Below are 13,988 nucleotides of genomic sequence, written 5' to 3'. Positions count from 1 at the left end.
TTGTTAGGAAAGCAGCAACAAGGCAGACACCACTCTTGTAACCGTAAGTATCACCTTGAGACGGTGTCTCGATTCCACCTGCCTCAGAAGTGGGAGCGTTAGCCTGTTCCAGGCTCTTAGGTAGCATAGCCCTTTAAAAAAAAAACAAAAAACCATTTTCCTTCTGTTCATGGATGAGCACAATTTGAGAGTTTCCCCCCAATTTTTTTTTCTGCTTTTCACTGTTGAGAAATTTCTCATGAGCAACCATCTGCCCTCCCCACCATCCCCTCAGCCCGTGTTGGTTGAGATTTGCAGAACAGCAAAAACTGACTTGTAAGTTGCGAGCTCTTCGGCAAGGCTGACTCTTAGCTGCTCCATCTCTTTGTTCTTCTGTTGCTGGAGTTGCACCCCGCTTCTTAGCTGCCTCTGTCGTTCTTCCATTTCCTCCAGCTGTTCCTGCATGAGGGCCAAGCACATCTCTAATGAGCCAAACAATAAAAACCTGACGTCCATTATTATAAAGCATTTCTTTACACATTGCTTTATTTCCATAGCAGTGTTGAGATTGAGAAGATGAGATTCAGAGAACGTCTTTTGACAGGGATGTTTTTGAAAAATGTGATCCAAAAGTAGTCTTGCCTGAAGTATTGGGGAAGATTTTGATCACTTAGTTGGTGAACTAAGAATTTTTATAGACCCTTAATGAGCAAGTTTGTTTCCATTAAGATAATCAGTTTTTATAGTACCCTACAACTTAATTGAAGTTGAAAGAAACCAAGTCTTTATGTAAGCAGGTATATTTGAGTAACTGTATTTGAAGCTCCTTGAAGTCAGACATAGCTTTACTTAGTACTTACCACAACATGACATACAAGCAGATGCTTAATTAATGAGGGTATCATAGTTGTTAATTTCCTATATCCTTCGCTTATTATATCAGGGCAATTTGTTCTAAAGTGCTAATTTGGAAAATGAAGGTGCTATGCCCTGGAGTCCCTTGCGTCTCAGATAACTTTCCCATTGTGCCAAAACCAGGTAGGATCATTCTACAGATTTTCTCTGCAGATTAATGTCTGTGGAATGATGTAAGGAAGATGTCAGCAAGTCAGTCTGTGGCTTGGCTGCTAGCTGGCATGGATCCTCAGCATGGGGGAGTTGGGAAGGAAAGGAAGTGCTGAAATTGGAAGGCATATTTTTAAGGGGCAACGACTTTATCTCAGATTTTAAAGAATAATAAACTTGGAATCCAGTTTGGGTGCATAATCTGGATGGTGGTTGCTCAGTTGTGTCCGACTGTTTGCAACCCCATGAGCTCTAAGCGCACCAGGTTTCTCTGTCCGTGGGATTTTCCAGGCAAGAATACTGGAGTGTGGCCATTTCCTTCTCCAAGGGATCTTCCCCATCCAGGGGTTGAACCTGGGTCTTCTGCATTCCAGGGGGTTTCTTTACCAACTGAGCCAACAGGGAAGCATGTTCTAAATAGAATGATCTAAATAATTTGTTCTCTGAGTCATCCTTGGTATACCTGAGGCATGTCAGTTTGCAGTGTTTGATATTGTAGCTGAATCTCAGCTTTCATCATACATTGTCAAAAGATCATTTTTTAGTGCCTAGTCAGGTGGCACAGTGGTAAAGAATCCACCTGCCTATGCAGAAGACTCAGAAACTTGGGTTTGATCCCTGGGTTGGGAAGATCTGGAGTAGGAAATAGCAACTCACTCCAGTATTCTTGCCTGGGAAATCCCATGGACAGGAGCTTGGCGTGCTATAGTTCATGGGGTCACTAAAAGTCGAATATGCCTGAGCAACATCAAACACATAACCATGCTTTGACACCATGCAGAAATGTGGCCTTACCATCTAAGAGTGTGTTATCTAAAAGCGTCTGCATACCTCTGTGCCCCAGTTTCCCGAGCCTTGCTATCTAGTAAACCTGTCATTTGCTGGGTATACAAAAGAACATGCTTGTGAAGACAGTCTGTACTGTCACTGATAAGCTCTTGACAGGGAGAAGCTGTCACAGAATGAAGCATTAATACAGTGGCAGAAATGAAGGACAATCGCCATTCTTTATCCTATGTAGCATCACTGGGTTAACAAAAACTGCTTTATCAGGACTTCTCTGGTGGTCTAGTGGTTAAGACTGTGCTTCTGCTGCAGCAGGGCACGAGTTTAATCCTTGGTCAGGAAGCTAACATCCCACATGGTGCAGCCATGAAAAAAAACGTGTTTTATCATTCAGTCTTTCATAGGCTTTCCACTTTGTTTAGTCTGGCATTTAGACTCCTGCTAGTTTGACCCTCCGGAGAAGGCAATGGCACCCCACTCCAGTACTCTTGCCTGGAAAATCCATGGACAGAGGAGCCTAGTAGGCTGCAGTCCATGGGGTCGCTAAGAGTCAGGCTCGATTGAGCAACTTCACTTTGACTTTTCACTTTAATGCATTGGAAAAGGAAATGGCAACCCACTCCAGTGTTCTTGACTGGAGAATCCCAGGGACGGGGGAGCCTGGTGGGCTGCTGTCTCGGGTTGCACAGAGTCGGACACGACTGAAGCAACTTAGCAGCAGCAGCAGTTTGACCCTTACCTCTAACTAGGACCTCCATTACTCTTTTAGTCTACACTGTCCAATATGGAAGTCACTAGCTACATGTGGCTTTTTTGTTCTTGTGGCCACGCTGCCTGGCATGTAAGATCTTTAACTCCCAATCAGACTGTAGGTTCTTGGATCTTAGTATGTCTGGCACCCTACACACAAAATGCTTACTGATGTGAAGCATGCAGATAGTAAGCATATTCCATCTTTTGGCACTAGAAGTCTTCCAATTTCAAGGTAAAAGCTTGATCATTCTCAGCAAACTCAGCCCACCCACTGCAACCAGTCCCCAAATTCTGCCCATTTTACCTCACATCTCTCTCCTCTCCCACTAAATGGTATTTCCAGGCTCTTTCAATCTAGCCTCCACAGTGCCACTTAGAGTGCATACTTATGTGCCAGGCACCATTAAAAGTGCTTTACAGATACTATTAACAAGTTCATTCCTTGCAGTAGACCCATTAATCCCATTTTACATGTGAAGGAGCTGAACCACAGGTTAAGTAATTTGTCCAAGGTTTCGCAGTTAGTGGTAGACCCAGGATTTGCCATTAGCTTAGAGCTTATACTCTTTAACAATTGCTTTACTGCCTTCACATAAATAGATATAAAAGTAGAGATAGATAACATAGATGCTTCGGTGCTAAGTTGCTTCAATAGCATGCGACCCTGTGGATTGTAGCCTGCCAGGTTCCTCTGTCCGTGGGATTCTCCATGCAAGAATACTGGAGTGGGTTGCCATGCCCTCCTCCAGGGGATTTTCCTGACCCAGGGATTGAACCGTATCTCTTAACATCTACACTGCTAGGCGAATTCTTTACCACTAGCTCCATCTGGGAAGCCCAGATACATACAGATAGGCAGACTTAAATGGTCTTCAAACTGTTTTCCATGAAACCCCAGGAGGAGGCCATGGCTGGAGTGTACTTTTAAGACGGCTCAAACACCTTGTAGTGTGGACTTGAACTGGATTTCCCAGGGTTACATCCCACCTCATCCCTCCTAGCTGTGTAACCCTGGACAAATGACTTCTCTGACTCACCTGTTTACTTGTTTCTCAAACGGTGACAAGAGTTACACCTATCTCAGAGGTAAGAATTAAATGAATTATTACATGTAAAGAACTTCAAGTACACCCGAGCTATTTTTAATCCTTGTATGAAATTTACCCCTTATTTCCCCAAGGGTAATTATACCTGCTTCATCAGTACAATGTTCTATTCCTACAACTATTACATTGTCTATCACATTGAAGCATGTTAATTATTTCATTGATTCTAAAACTCACACTTTACATACTTAGATACAGATGTCTTAGATTTTAGGAAGTTTTATCTCATATCCTTCCTGTACTATAAACTTCTTTATCATTAATTTTTTTATTTCTGGTTCTTTTTCTGTTTTTCTTAATTTCTTTTTGTTTGTTTAATTTATTTATTATTTTTTAATTGAATTATAAACTTTTTGAGGACAGTGACTGTCCGCCACCCCTATCCCTCACCGCAAGTTCTCATCTCTTGCCACCACATAGCTCATTGCCTGGCACAAAAAAAGTAGGCTAAATATTTGTTGAATGAATGGTTGATGGTGATGAAAGCAAATTTAAAGTCACCAGGGTGAGGTGTACCCTTGAAAAGTAATCAGATGCCATACATGGCCTTTGGCAAACAGTTTAGGAAGAAGTCATTTCAGAAAGAATTCTCTCTTTCAGACCTTTTTTCCTACTTTAATTGTGGTATAGAAATAGGAGACTTTAATCAGGGTTGTTTCTCATAGAGTGATCTTTGGAAAGCTGCACAGATAATCAAATCTGAAACAAATCCAGTATAGTGATGCAAATCACTGGGGAAACAGTTCTAGAATTCTAACACTATATAAGGAAATTCTAATCCCAAGGATTCCCTACTTAGTGCATCACCATCTGAGTTAGCCTTGTCTGAAATCTTGGCATCCTCTGACTTCTCACCTCTGCCCCGCTCATTCTGTAGTCAAAATTATTCCACGTTTGTTCTTGCTTCCCTTCCTTTTATTTTGCTACCGTTGTTTCCTCTTACCTGTAGTAGCTTCCTAATCAGTCTTGCTGGCCTCTCGGTCTCTAGCCCATTTTACACACTGCCACCAATAATGTTTCTAAAAGGAGAGCAAGGGGGACTTCTGGTGGTCAAGTAGTTAGGAATCTGCCTGCCCTGGCCCAGGAAGATTCCACATGCTCTGAGCGACTGTCCTCATGGCCACAACTACTGAGCCCCTGCTCTAGATAGAGCCCAAGAGCCATGACTACTGAAGCCCTTGTGCCTGGAGCCTGTGCTCCCAAATGAGAAGCCACCACCAGAATCTCGTGCACTGCAATTTAGAGTAGCCCTTGCTCACTACAACTAGAGAAAGCCTAAGTGCAGCCAAAATACTGCAGCCAAAGACCCAGTGTAGCCAAAAATACATTTTTTAACTGAAAAAAGAGCGAGGATCATGTTAATCCCTCGATTAAATATCTTTAAGGAGCCAACTGACCACTGAATAAAGTCCAAACTCCCTAGGCTGGATTTAAAGTCTAATGGGATCTGCCCTGACCTACCTTCACAGTTAACTCACCTCTCAGTTTTTCACCTGCAGCCAAGTTACTAATTATATTTTTATATCTATTGGATTAAATAATATGTTAAAATTACCTTCACCTATTTCTCTTTTATGTGGCTATTAGAAAATTTAAAATGATATTTGAGGCTTGCATTATATTTTTGTTGGACAGCACTGGTCTAGATCTTGCCTATACTTCAGTACTTAAATAACACTGTCTTCTGTTACAGGTTCTCTGATTTAATCCATGGCTAAAAATAATCTTATTATCCCATAGCACTCTTATCTGTACCTCTCTTAAATCACATGTTACTTCCTACCCTGGGTTACAGTTATTAAAGTAACATCTGAGTATCAGGTGTTAAGAATAGTTATTTGTTTATGCAAAAATAATTAGCACCCTTTCACTAGATTATGACCCAATAAAAAAATAGTGCAGTGGAGGTGGGGGGCAGTGTTGGTGAGTAAATATGTATAGTTTGAAGGCATTCAATACTATGACCCCAAAACCCTATTCTTTTCGTAATATAAGCTGTAGAAAGTTTGACAAAATCTTAGTGAAGTGAATGCAGCCATTTTCAACAGAGGACATCCTCCTTATGGATAAGTCAAAATCTGGGAATTTTAAGTTCATCCAAAAAATGTGTGTTTCAAAAGACAAAAATACTGCTCTGAAAAGCACCACAGTGTGGGCTTCTCATGGCGCCCAGCAGCACAGAAGTCAGCACTTAACTGATGCAGACTCTGAGCCTGGTGGCAGAGATAAGTAAAACATACTCCCTACCTTCTGAAAGCTCAGTCTGTGGGGGAGAGAGAACTGTTTATGCACTTAGTGTTTAGATCCCATTTTGTTCTAAAAGGGATTAGGACTGGCTCACAATCAGAAATAGCTTGAATACGATTGAAATGGTGACAAATGCACAAAAAAGGAAAAGGAGGGATAGAGGTTTATAGATTTCATCCCAGCTTTTTAAGACTGGAAAACTTCAAAGCAGAGATCAGATAGGTGGGACATGAGAGTGAATACCGGGGAGGGGGAAAGAATATTCTATCTGGCCTCATTCCCTCCTGTTCTATCTAAACCCAAGGGCGATTCACTCAGAGTTGGAAAATGGTGCTGTGGAAAGAGCACTGAAATATTTGGGGTTGGTCAGACTAGAGTTCAAATTACTCCAACTCACTGGGCCTCAGTTTCCTCATCTAAGAAAAATGATAATAGTTGACTTGGAGAGTGCAGGTTAACTTTCAGCCCTAGCAGGCCTGAATGAATGAAATGGAAAATGGCTTAAAGAAGTGAGTGACTGGCCCATGAAACAAATTGCTTTTCCTACCTATGCTAGCCTGGTGGCTCAGGTGGTAAAGCGTCTGCCTGCAATGCGGGAGACGGGTTTGATCCCTGGGTTGGGAAGATCCCTTGGAGAAGGAAATGGCAACCCACTCCAGTACTCTTGCCTGGTAAATTCCATGGACAGAGGAGCCTTGTAGGCTATAGTCCATGGGGTCGCAAAGAGTCAGACACGACTGAGCGACTTCACTTCACATATGCTAGCATCCTTCAGCCCAAAGACATTTGGCCAGGTCCCCTTTTCCTCTCTAGACTAAAAGACTCCTTCCTCCCACGCCCAGTGGGCCTACCCGGTACTGCTGCACCTCCTCATCCCGCTTTTGCCTCACAAGGGTGATCTGGTCCTCCAGGTTCCTGTTTTGCAGGTGGAGCTTCTGGGCTTCTGCCTGCAGTGGTCTCAGGGCCTCCTTCATCTCCTGGATCTCGGCCTGGGTTTTCTGCAGAGCTTTGGCTGCAGCTTCTCTCCTCTCTAGGAGCCGCAGCAGCTGAGGCTCGTACTCCTCCTCCAGGCCCTGGCGGCTCTCTGCCATGAGGCTCTCGAACTGGGCAGAGAGCCGCCGGCTCTCCTGGAGAAAGTGCCCATCCCTCTGACTCGGAGGTGCTTCAAGCTGTTGCCGTAACTGCTCCTTCTGCTTCTGATAGGCCTCCCGGAGCTGGGTTAGCTCCTCTGAGAGCTGGGCCGCCCGGGTGGTTAGCGCTTCCCGGAAATCGGCGAACTGGGCCACATCCTGCCGGCGGCACTCCAGCTGGTACTGGTAGGCCACGCACTCCTTGGTCACCTTGAACAGCTTCTGCTTGACCAGCCGGATCTCCTCCCTCAGCCCATCCCTCTCGAGCTCTGCCTGGGCGTGCTGTTTGTAGGCAGCCAGGATATCCCGGTGGACCTGCTGCACCTCCTGCAGGGCAGGCTCCCGGAGCAACACAAGCTCATGGATGAGTTGATCCCTCTCCTCTTCCAGCTGGGCCACGGCTTCAATGCACTGCTGGAAACGCCCCTCCAGCAATTCCAGGTCCTCTATACTCAGGCTCCCCTCTGTGCTGGGACTTGGCCCTGCTTGGAGGCTCTCCTTGGGTTTAGACTTCGCCTCGCTCAGGACCCTGTCTCCCCCATGAACTATCTGCTCTGGGCTTGTGGTCTTCACGGGCTCTTCCACGTATAACACCCCCTCCAGCTTCACCGGCTCTTCCACATATAAAGCCTCCTCCCGCCTCGCTGGCTCCTCCAGGTACAGGGCTTCATCTGGCATCCTGGTTTCCTCAATGTGCAGCGTCTCCTCTGGTGGTTCAGTTTCTTCCACGTACAGAGCCTCATCAAGGTCACCTGTGTCCCCCAGGTAGAGAATGTCCTCTAAGTTCAAGGTCCCCTCCAAAGACAGAGTAACTTCTGGGTTCCAGGTCCCCAGCTCATACAGGGATGCAGAGTTCTCCTCTTGAAGAGGAGAAATGACCTCTGGCCTTATTGCCCTGCAAGAGAAATGACAAGGTGAGAGGGCGGTCACAGTCCTGGGAGGGTTTGTGACTGCAGCCGCCAGGACACAACCCTAGCCGATAGCAAATTCTCACATCTTGGAGGGCAGTCATCTGCCCCCTCCCTTCATTGATCACAACACAGCCCATGGCTCAGCTCTGACACCATTCCCACGAGGTAAGTGTTGAGTCTGCTTCCATACCATCAAAGGATAGGAACCCACACCTGAGCCACTCTGTGTTCCATCATAAGAAAGTTCTAGTGTTAAGGTAAGACCTTCCCCACAGTTTTCACCTGGACTTGATTATTCTTTCTAGAATCAGATACTCTAATTTCTTTTCCATGTCAGTTCTTTGAATACTTAAAGAGAGCTGATTTAGTCCTACCGTATAGCACAGGGAACTATATTCAATATCCTGTGATAAACTATAGTGGAAAAGAATATGAAAATATATATATATGTATAACTGAATCACTTGGCTGTGCAGTAGAAATTAACACAATGCAAATCAACTACTCTTCAATAAAACATTTAAAAAACAAAGGGACTACAACCACTGGTGGTCCAGTGGTTAAGAATCTATCTGCCGATGCAGGGGACAACGTGGGTTCAATCCCTGGTCCTAGAAGATTCCACATGCCGTGCCACAACTACTGAAACCTGCTGCAATGAGAAACCCACACACCTCAACTGGAGAGTAGCCCCCGCTTGCCGCAACTAGAGAAAGCCTATGCACAGCAGCAAACACCCAGCACAGCCACAAATGAATAAAGAGAACTGATTTATCCTTAACTATTCCATGCATGCCAAGGTTTCCAGTACCCTCCTCATTTGGGTTACTTCTTACAGGTTCCAAGTTGATTCATTATCTCTTGGGGATAGGTATAGGAAGCAGAATCCAGGTGTACTCTGAGCAGTGAATCTCTGGACCCTATATTCCTACTGATGTAGTCAAGATGCCCTTAACATAAAGGGCAGTTCTATCATATTCTTTTTTTGACCACACCATGCAGCATGTGGCATCTTAGTTCCCTGACCAGGGATCAGACCTGCGCCTCCTGCATTGGAAGTGCAGAATCTTAACCAATGGTCACCAGGGAAGTCCCTCTTATTCTTCATAAATGCTGAGTTTGAGTAAAATCCTTAAGACTTTTTCACAGCAAGTGCTTTAAAACCATATCTCTCGTTCCTGTAAAACCTCATCTTAGAACTGGCCCATCCTTCTAGCCTGTCAGATGCTCTTGAATTCAGACTCTGTGCTTCTAACACATGAGCCCCTTAACCCCAGCTCCAGCTGCCTGCTAGCTTTCTTGGTTCCTGTTGAGGAATGCGCTCCTGCTGCTTTGGCTCTCAAGTGGCTTTAGTATTTTCTGTTTCAGTTGGATCTCTGAGCAGTTCTTTGAAAATATAAAATACTCTGGAAATAATAATAAATTACACTTTTAAAGGTCCTGTTATATGTGCCAGGCCCTGTTCTAAATGCTTTACATATATCGATTCATTTAATCTTCATAACGATTCTATGAGGTGGTTACATTTATTATTAACATTTTACAGATCAGGAAATGGAGGTTAAAGAGATTAAGTAATTTGTTCAAGGAAACAGATACTCAGTGCCAGTTATAAAACAGACTAAATTTGAATAAAAAACTTTTTTGGATAGAATGTATAAATGAAAAGCCTCACATATCAAACAAAGAATTTGATTTGTATTGGAAAGGTTTACTTGTGTCCAGGTTTTAAGCTCTATTTCTTAGCTCCAGGTTCCCAATAAAGACTATTTTTATTCTAAATCATTGTGTCCTCAGTCCTCTCTACACCCCAGGAATCCCTGGCTTCCCTTTTGTAACCCCTGATGGCTCTCAGGAAACCACAAAAGTGTGGCTTCACCAGGCCCCAGACATCACTGGCCTCATTCAACCCCAGCACCTCCGCCAACACCTAAAGCTTAAAGACAACGATCACCTAGTCCATTCACTTCCCTTTACCAGACATGGAGTGTTGTTGTTTTTTTTTTCACCTAAAGTGCCAAGCATCAGGTGCCAAGTAACACAGTTACTTGACTCAACTGCCAACAAATTATCCTTCTCTCTGAGCTTGTTACACCTGTATTCTCCAGCTCAGAGAAATATATCACTGTATATCAGGCTGTATATCAGTGTTGTTTTTTTTTTTTATTGGGTATAGTTGATTTAGAGTGTTGTGTTACTTTCTGCTGTACAGCACAATGAATCAGTTATCCATCTATTTACATATATACATACATATATATATAGATCCACTTGAAGATTCTTTTCTCATACAGGCCATTACAGAGTATTGAGTAGAGTTCCCTGTGCTATACAGTAGGTCCTTCATCAATCCCAGTCTTCAATTTATCCCTCCCCTTTCCCTCCCACCGTAACCATAAGTTTGTTTTTTACATCTGTGATTCTATTTCTATTTTGTAAATAAGTTCATTTGTACCATCTTTTAAGATCCACATATAAGAGATATCATATGATACTTGTCTTTCTCTGTCTGACTTATTTCACTGAGTATGACAACCTCTAGGTCCATCCATGTCGCTGCAAATGGCATTGTTTCGTTCTTTTTTAAGGCTGAGTAATATTCCATTGTATATATGTATCACATCTTCTTTATCCATTCTTCTGTCGATAGACAAGTGGTCTTTAAACAGCCTACTCACTAAAAACTGATATTTCTATCTCAGAAAGTCTCCAGTCTCCATCCACCTCTTCAGCCCACTGCCGGGACCCTCATCCAAGTCATCATCCCTCACCTGCACTCTTGTACCAGCCTTCCCATAAGCCTTCTTCTTTCCCATCCCAGTCTAGTTTCAACAGTGCTGCCGCTTGCTCTAATATAAAACAAACCATCTCGCTCCACTTCACCCATAGATAGCGAACTGCTTTGCACAGGTTCCAGGCCCTTCGAGATGTGGCCCCAACATACCTTTTCAGCCTCATCTTGAATTACTCCCTGCCGCCCACCCAATGCTTGACATTCTGGAACACACATTAACTTTATCTATTTACATTTATTTTTATTTATTTGACTACGCTGGGTCTTAGTTGTGTACACAGGGCCTTTTAGTTGTGGCATGTGAACTCTTAGTTGCTGCATGTGGGATCTAGTTTCCCGACCAGGGATTGAACCCCGGGGCCCCTGCATTGGGAGTCTTAGCCACTGAACTGCCAGGGAAGTCCCTCAGAACATGTGTTAACTTAAATCTCCCACTCCTATCCTGCAGTGTCTACCGGGTCCAGCTGGGAACATATAGTTCATTGTATACTGCCTGTCTAGAGATCAGTCCTACACTGCCTGGAGCTCCTCGCACCAAGAAGGATGCACTGCTCAGCCAGCCAGACCCACCCAGATCCTCAACAGAGTCCCTGCTTTGCCAGCAGACCGCCCTCACATCATGTTCCAGCTGAGTCCTCCACTCTGGAATGATGTAATTGCGTTCAAGGCAGTATTCTAAGCATTCTCCATAAATACTCATTTATACAACGCTCACTTGTGTGTGTTAGTCACTTAGTCGTGTCCGACTCTTTGTGACCCCATGGACTGTAGCCCGCCAGGCTCCTCTGTCCTTGGAATTCTTTGGGCAAGAATACTGGAGTGGATTGCCATTTCCTTCTCCAGGGGATCTTCCAGACCCAGGGATCAAACCCCCTGTCTCCTGCATTGCAGGTAGATTCTTTACCATCTGAGCTATAGGGTTTATCCCCAATTTATAGATGAAGAAACCAAAAAGCACCAAGTAAAGAACTCACTCAGAGTTCTACAACTTGTACGTGGCAGAGCCTGTTGAAGGCCGGCAGTCTGGCTCTAGAGCCAAAGCTCCTTTTTACCACTCTCGTCTTAGATAGAATAGGCGTTGGGTCTAAAAGACCTAACAGATACAGCAGGTATAACAGAGCTCGGCCCTAGCATTCAAAATATATTTATATCTATTTACTTAACAAATGTCTGCTCATCTTTCAAATCCTGCTGGAACCCCACCTCCTCCGTGAAGCCTGTCCCAGCCGACTCCCATTCTCATGTTCTCAAGGCACTCTATATGCAGCTCATCTTTGCACTAAGTGCTTTGCGTTCCAGAAGTGCATCTGTCGGTCTCCCCTGATAGTCCGTTTCCTGACGACAAGCACAGTTATTCTCTGTATCCCGGGGTGGGGCTCTGTGGATGTAGGCAGCGGCAACTGACTGAGCTCCAAGGAGGAAACTTGCCAAAGGTCAAGTGGCAGGACTGGACGTAGAGTCCAGTCTCCTGACTTGCAGGCAGTGCGGTTCCCACACACCGTGTTGCCTCTGTCACCTCACCCGCAGTGCCAGGCCTCTGCTAGGTGCTGCCCTCACTCAACTGTAGAGAGATCTAAAGAGCTGGGGAAAAGTAGCTTATGGGAGACCTGCCTGGTGGTCCGGTGGTTAAGAGTCTGCCTTGCAATGCTGGGGACAAGGGTTTGATCCCTGGTTGGGGGACTTTGTTGCTGTTTAGTTGCTAAGTTGTGTCCAACTCTTTTGATACCCCATGGACTGTAGCCGGCGGCTTCCTGGCCCTTGGGATTTCCCAGGCAAGAATACTGAAGTGGGTTGACATTTCCTTCTCCAGGGGATCTTCCTGACCCAGGGATTGAGGCCGTATCTTCTGCATTGTCACCACTGAGCCAACTGGAAGCCCTGGCTGGGGACTACAGCTCCCCTAATGAAACATGCCATAGAGCACTAAGCCCACGTGCCGCAACTAGAGAGCTCCACAACTACGGAGCCCTCATGACACAATGAAGATCCCACACGCTGCGACTAAGACCCAAGGCAGCCCAATAAATAAATAAATGTGCTTTTTTAAAGTAGACTACAGGAAGTCTAGGGGCAAGGCAGCCAGCTCAGCTGGGGCCCCTGACCTCAGGCCTCCTTGGGCTCCAAGCAGCCTGCCTCTGCTACTCTGTCCCTGTCCCTATAGGATCCCAGCAGCTCCCAACCCCAGCCATCAGGGCTGCGCCTGGGCGTGTTTGTGATACCATGCAGGCCTGGGTTGGTGTGTGGCTGGCTCTGTGTGTACAACAGTACAGGCGAGTGCATGTGTAAAACTAGGCTCAGCTTCGAGCGGTAGTGACAGGGAAGAGGTGACAGGTGTGTGTGTGACTGCACTTCTACCTCTTGGTACAAGAGGAAGTCCAGGCCTACAGGCTGACCTGGGGCAGAAGCGCTCCCTACTCGCCCCAAATCCATCAGCCACAGGTCCCTTCCCCGTCCAGGGGGCAAGCTGATAGTGTGGGTGATGGAGAGGGCTTCCCCTCCAAGGCCCCGGACAGCCAAGGCCCTCCTGCTGGTCTGGGATTGGGGACCCTCCCCCCACGCCCTCTCAGGCCCCAGACCAGAGAGAATGAGCTGCCTGAACAGACTCAACTCCAAGCTGGCAGCCGCCCAGCCTTGCACCAAGTCTCTTCCACACGGCAAATTCAGCGACTTGGAGGGTTCCATGTCCAGCTGCATTTGGGGTGAGGAAGGAAAGAAAATGGGGAGGGTCTTTTGCCACTATGGGCCATCCGGCATCTGATGGTTGATGCCGGCTAGTGTGAAGGGGTTAATCCTCACATCGCCCGTGGGAGGGGGAGGGGGAGTTATGAAAAGCCCCCAGACCAGCGGAGGTGTCGGAACCCCGGGCCCCCCCCCACCCCCGCCTCGCCCCGGGCCAGACTCCCCTATCACCCTTGGCGGGTGGCTCCACCCTGTGCCCCACCCCCGCCTGGACCACCGCCCCCGTCTGGCGAAAGGCGCTCTTGGGGAGGAGGGATCCGCCTAGCACCCCCTCCCCAGGAGGGGTTGGTGACCCGGGCCTGAGAAGGTCCTTTCCTACCTCGCGGCCTGGGCGGAGCCGTCCCCGCCGCGCCGGGGCTCCGGGCTGGCCATGGCTGCGCGACCCGGGCTGGGCGGCCGCGGTATTAATAGTCGGCCCCGCGGGCCGCCCGCGCCCGCCAGCCGCACTGCCAGCTGCAGCCGACACCGGATCCGCCGG

General features: G+C 46.4%; 2 protein-coding genes across 2 annotated transcripts in view; both read right to left on the bottom strand.

Annotated features, from left to right (window-relative positions):
* The window catches only part of ZBTB8OS (zinc finger and BTB domain containing 8 opposite strand), a 305,810-nt gene that overhangs the window by 32,036 nt on the left and 259,786 nt on the right, over positions 1-13,988 (bottom strand). The gene's annotated exons all lie outside the window — the stretch shown is intronic.
* Positions 1-13,988, bottom strand: part of SYNC (syncoilin, intermediate filament protein) — a 16,841-nt gene extending 2,853 nt beyond the window's left edge. The window contains exons 1-4 of the mRNA XM_055573785.1: positions 13,830-13,988; positions 6,788-7,961; positions 314-438; positions 55-131 (exon numbers count right to left, since the gene is read on the bottom strand). Coding sequence (XP_055429760.1) covers positions 55-131; positions 314-438; positions 6,788-7,961; positions 13,830-13,882 — 1,429 coding nt within the window. The 5' untranslated portion in view covers positions 13,883-13,988. The remainder of the gene's footprint in view (positions 1-54; positions 132-313; positions 439-6,787; positions 7,962-13,829) is intronic.

The sequence above is a fragment of the Bubalus kerabau genome, chromosome 3 (genome assembly GCF_029407905.1).
Source record: "Bubalus kerabau isolate K-KA32 ecotype Philippines breed swamp buffalo chromosome 3, PCC_UOA_SB_1v2, whole genome shotgun sequence".
Classification (NCBI taxonomy): Eukaryota; Metazoa; Chordata; class Mammalia; order Artiodactyla; family Bovidae; genus Bubalus; species Bubalus kerabau.
This window is presented reverse-complemented; position numbering and strand designations above follow the sequence as displayed.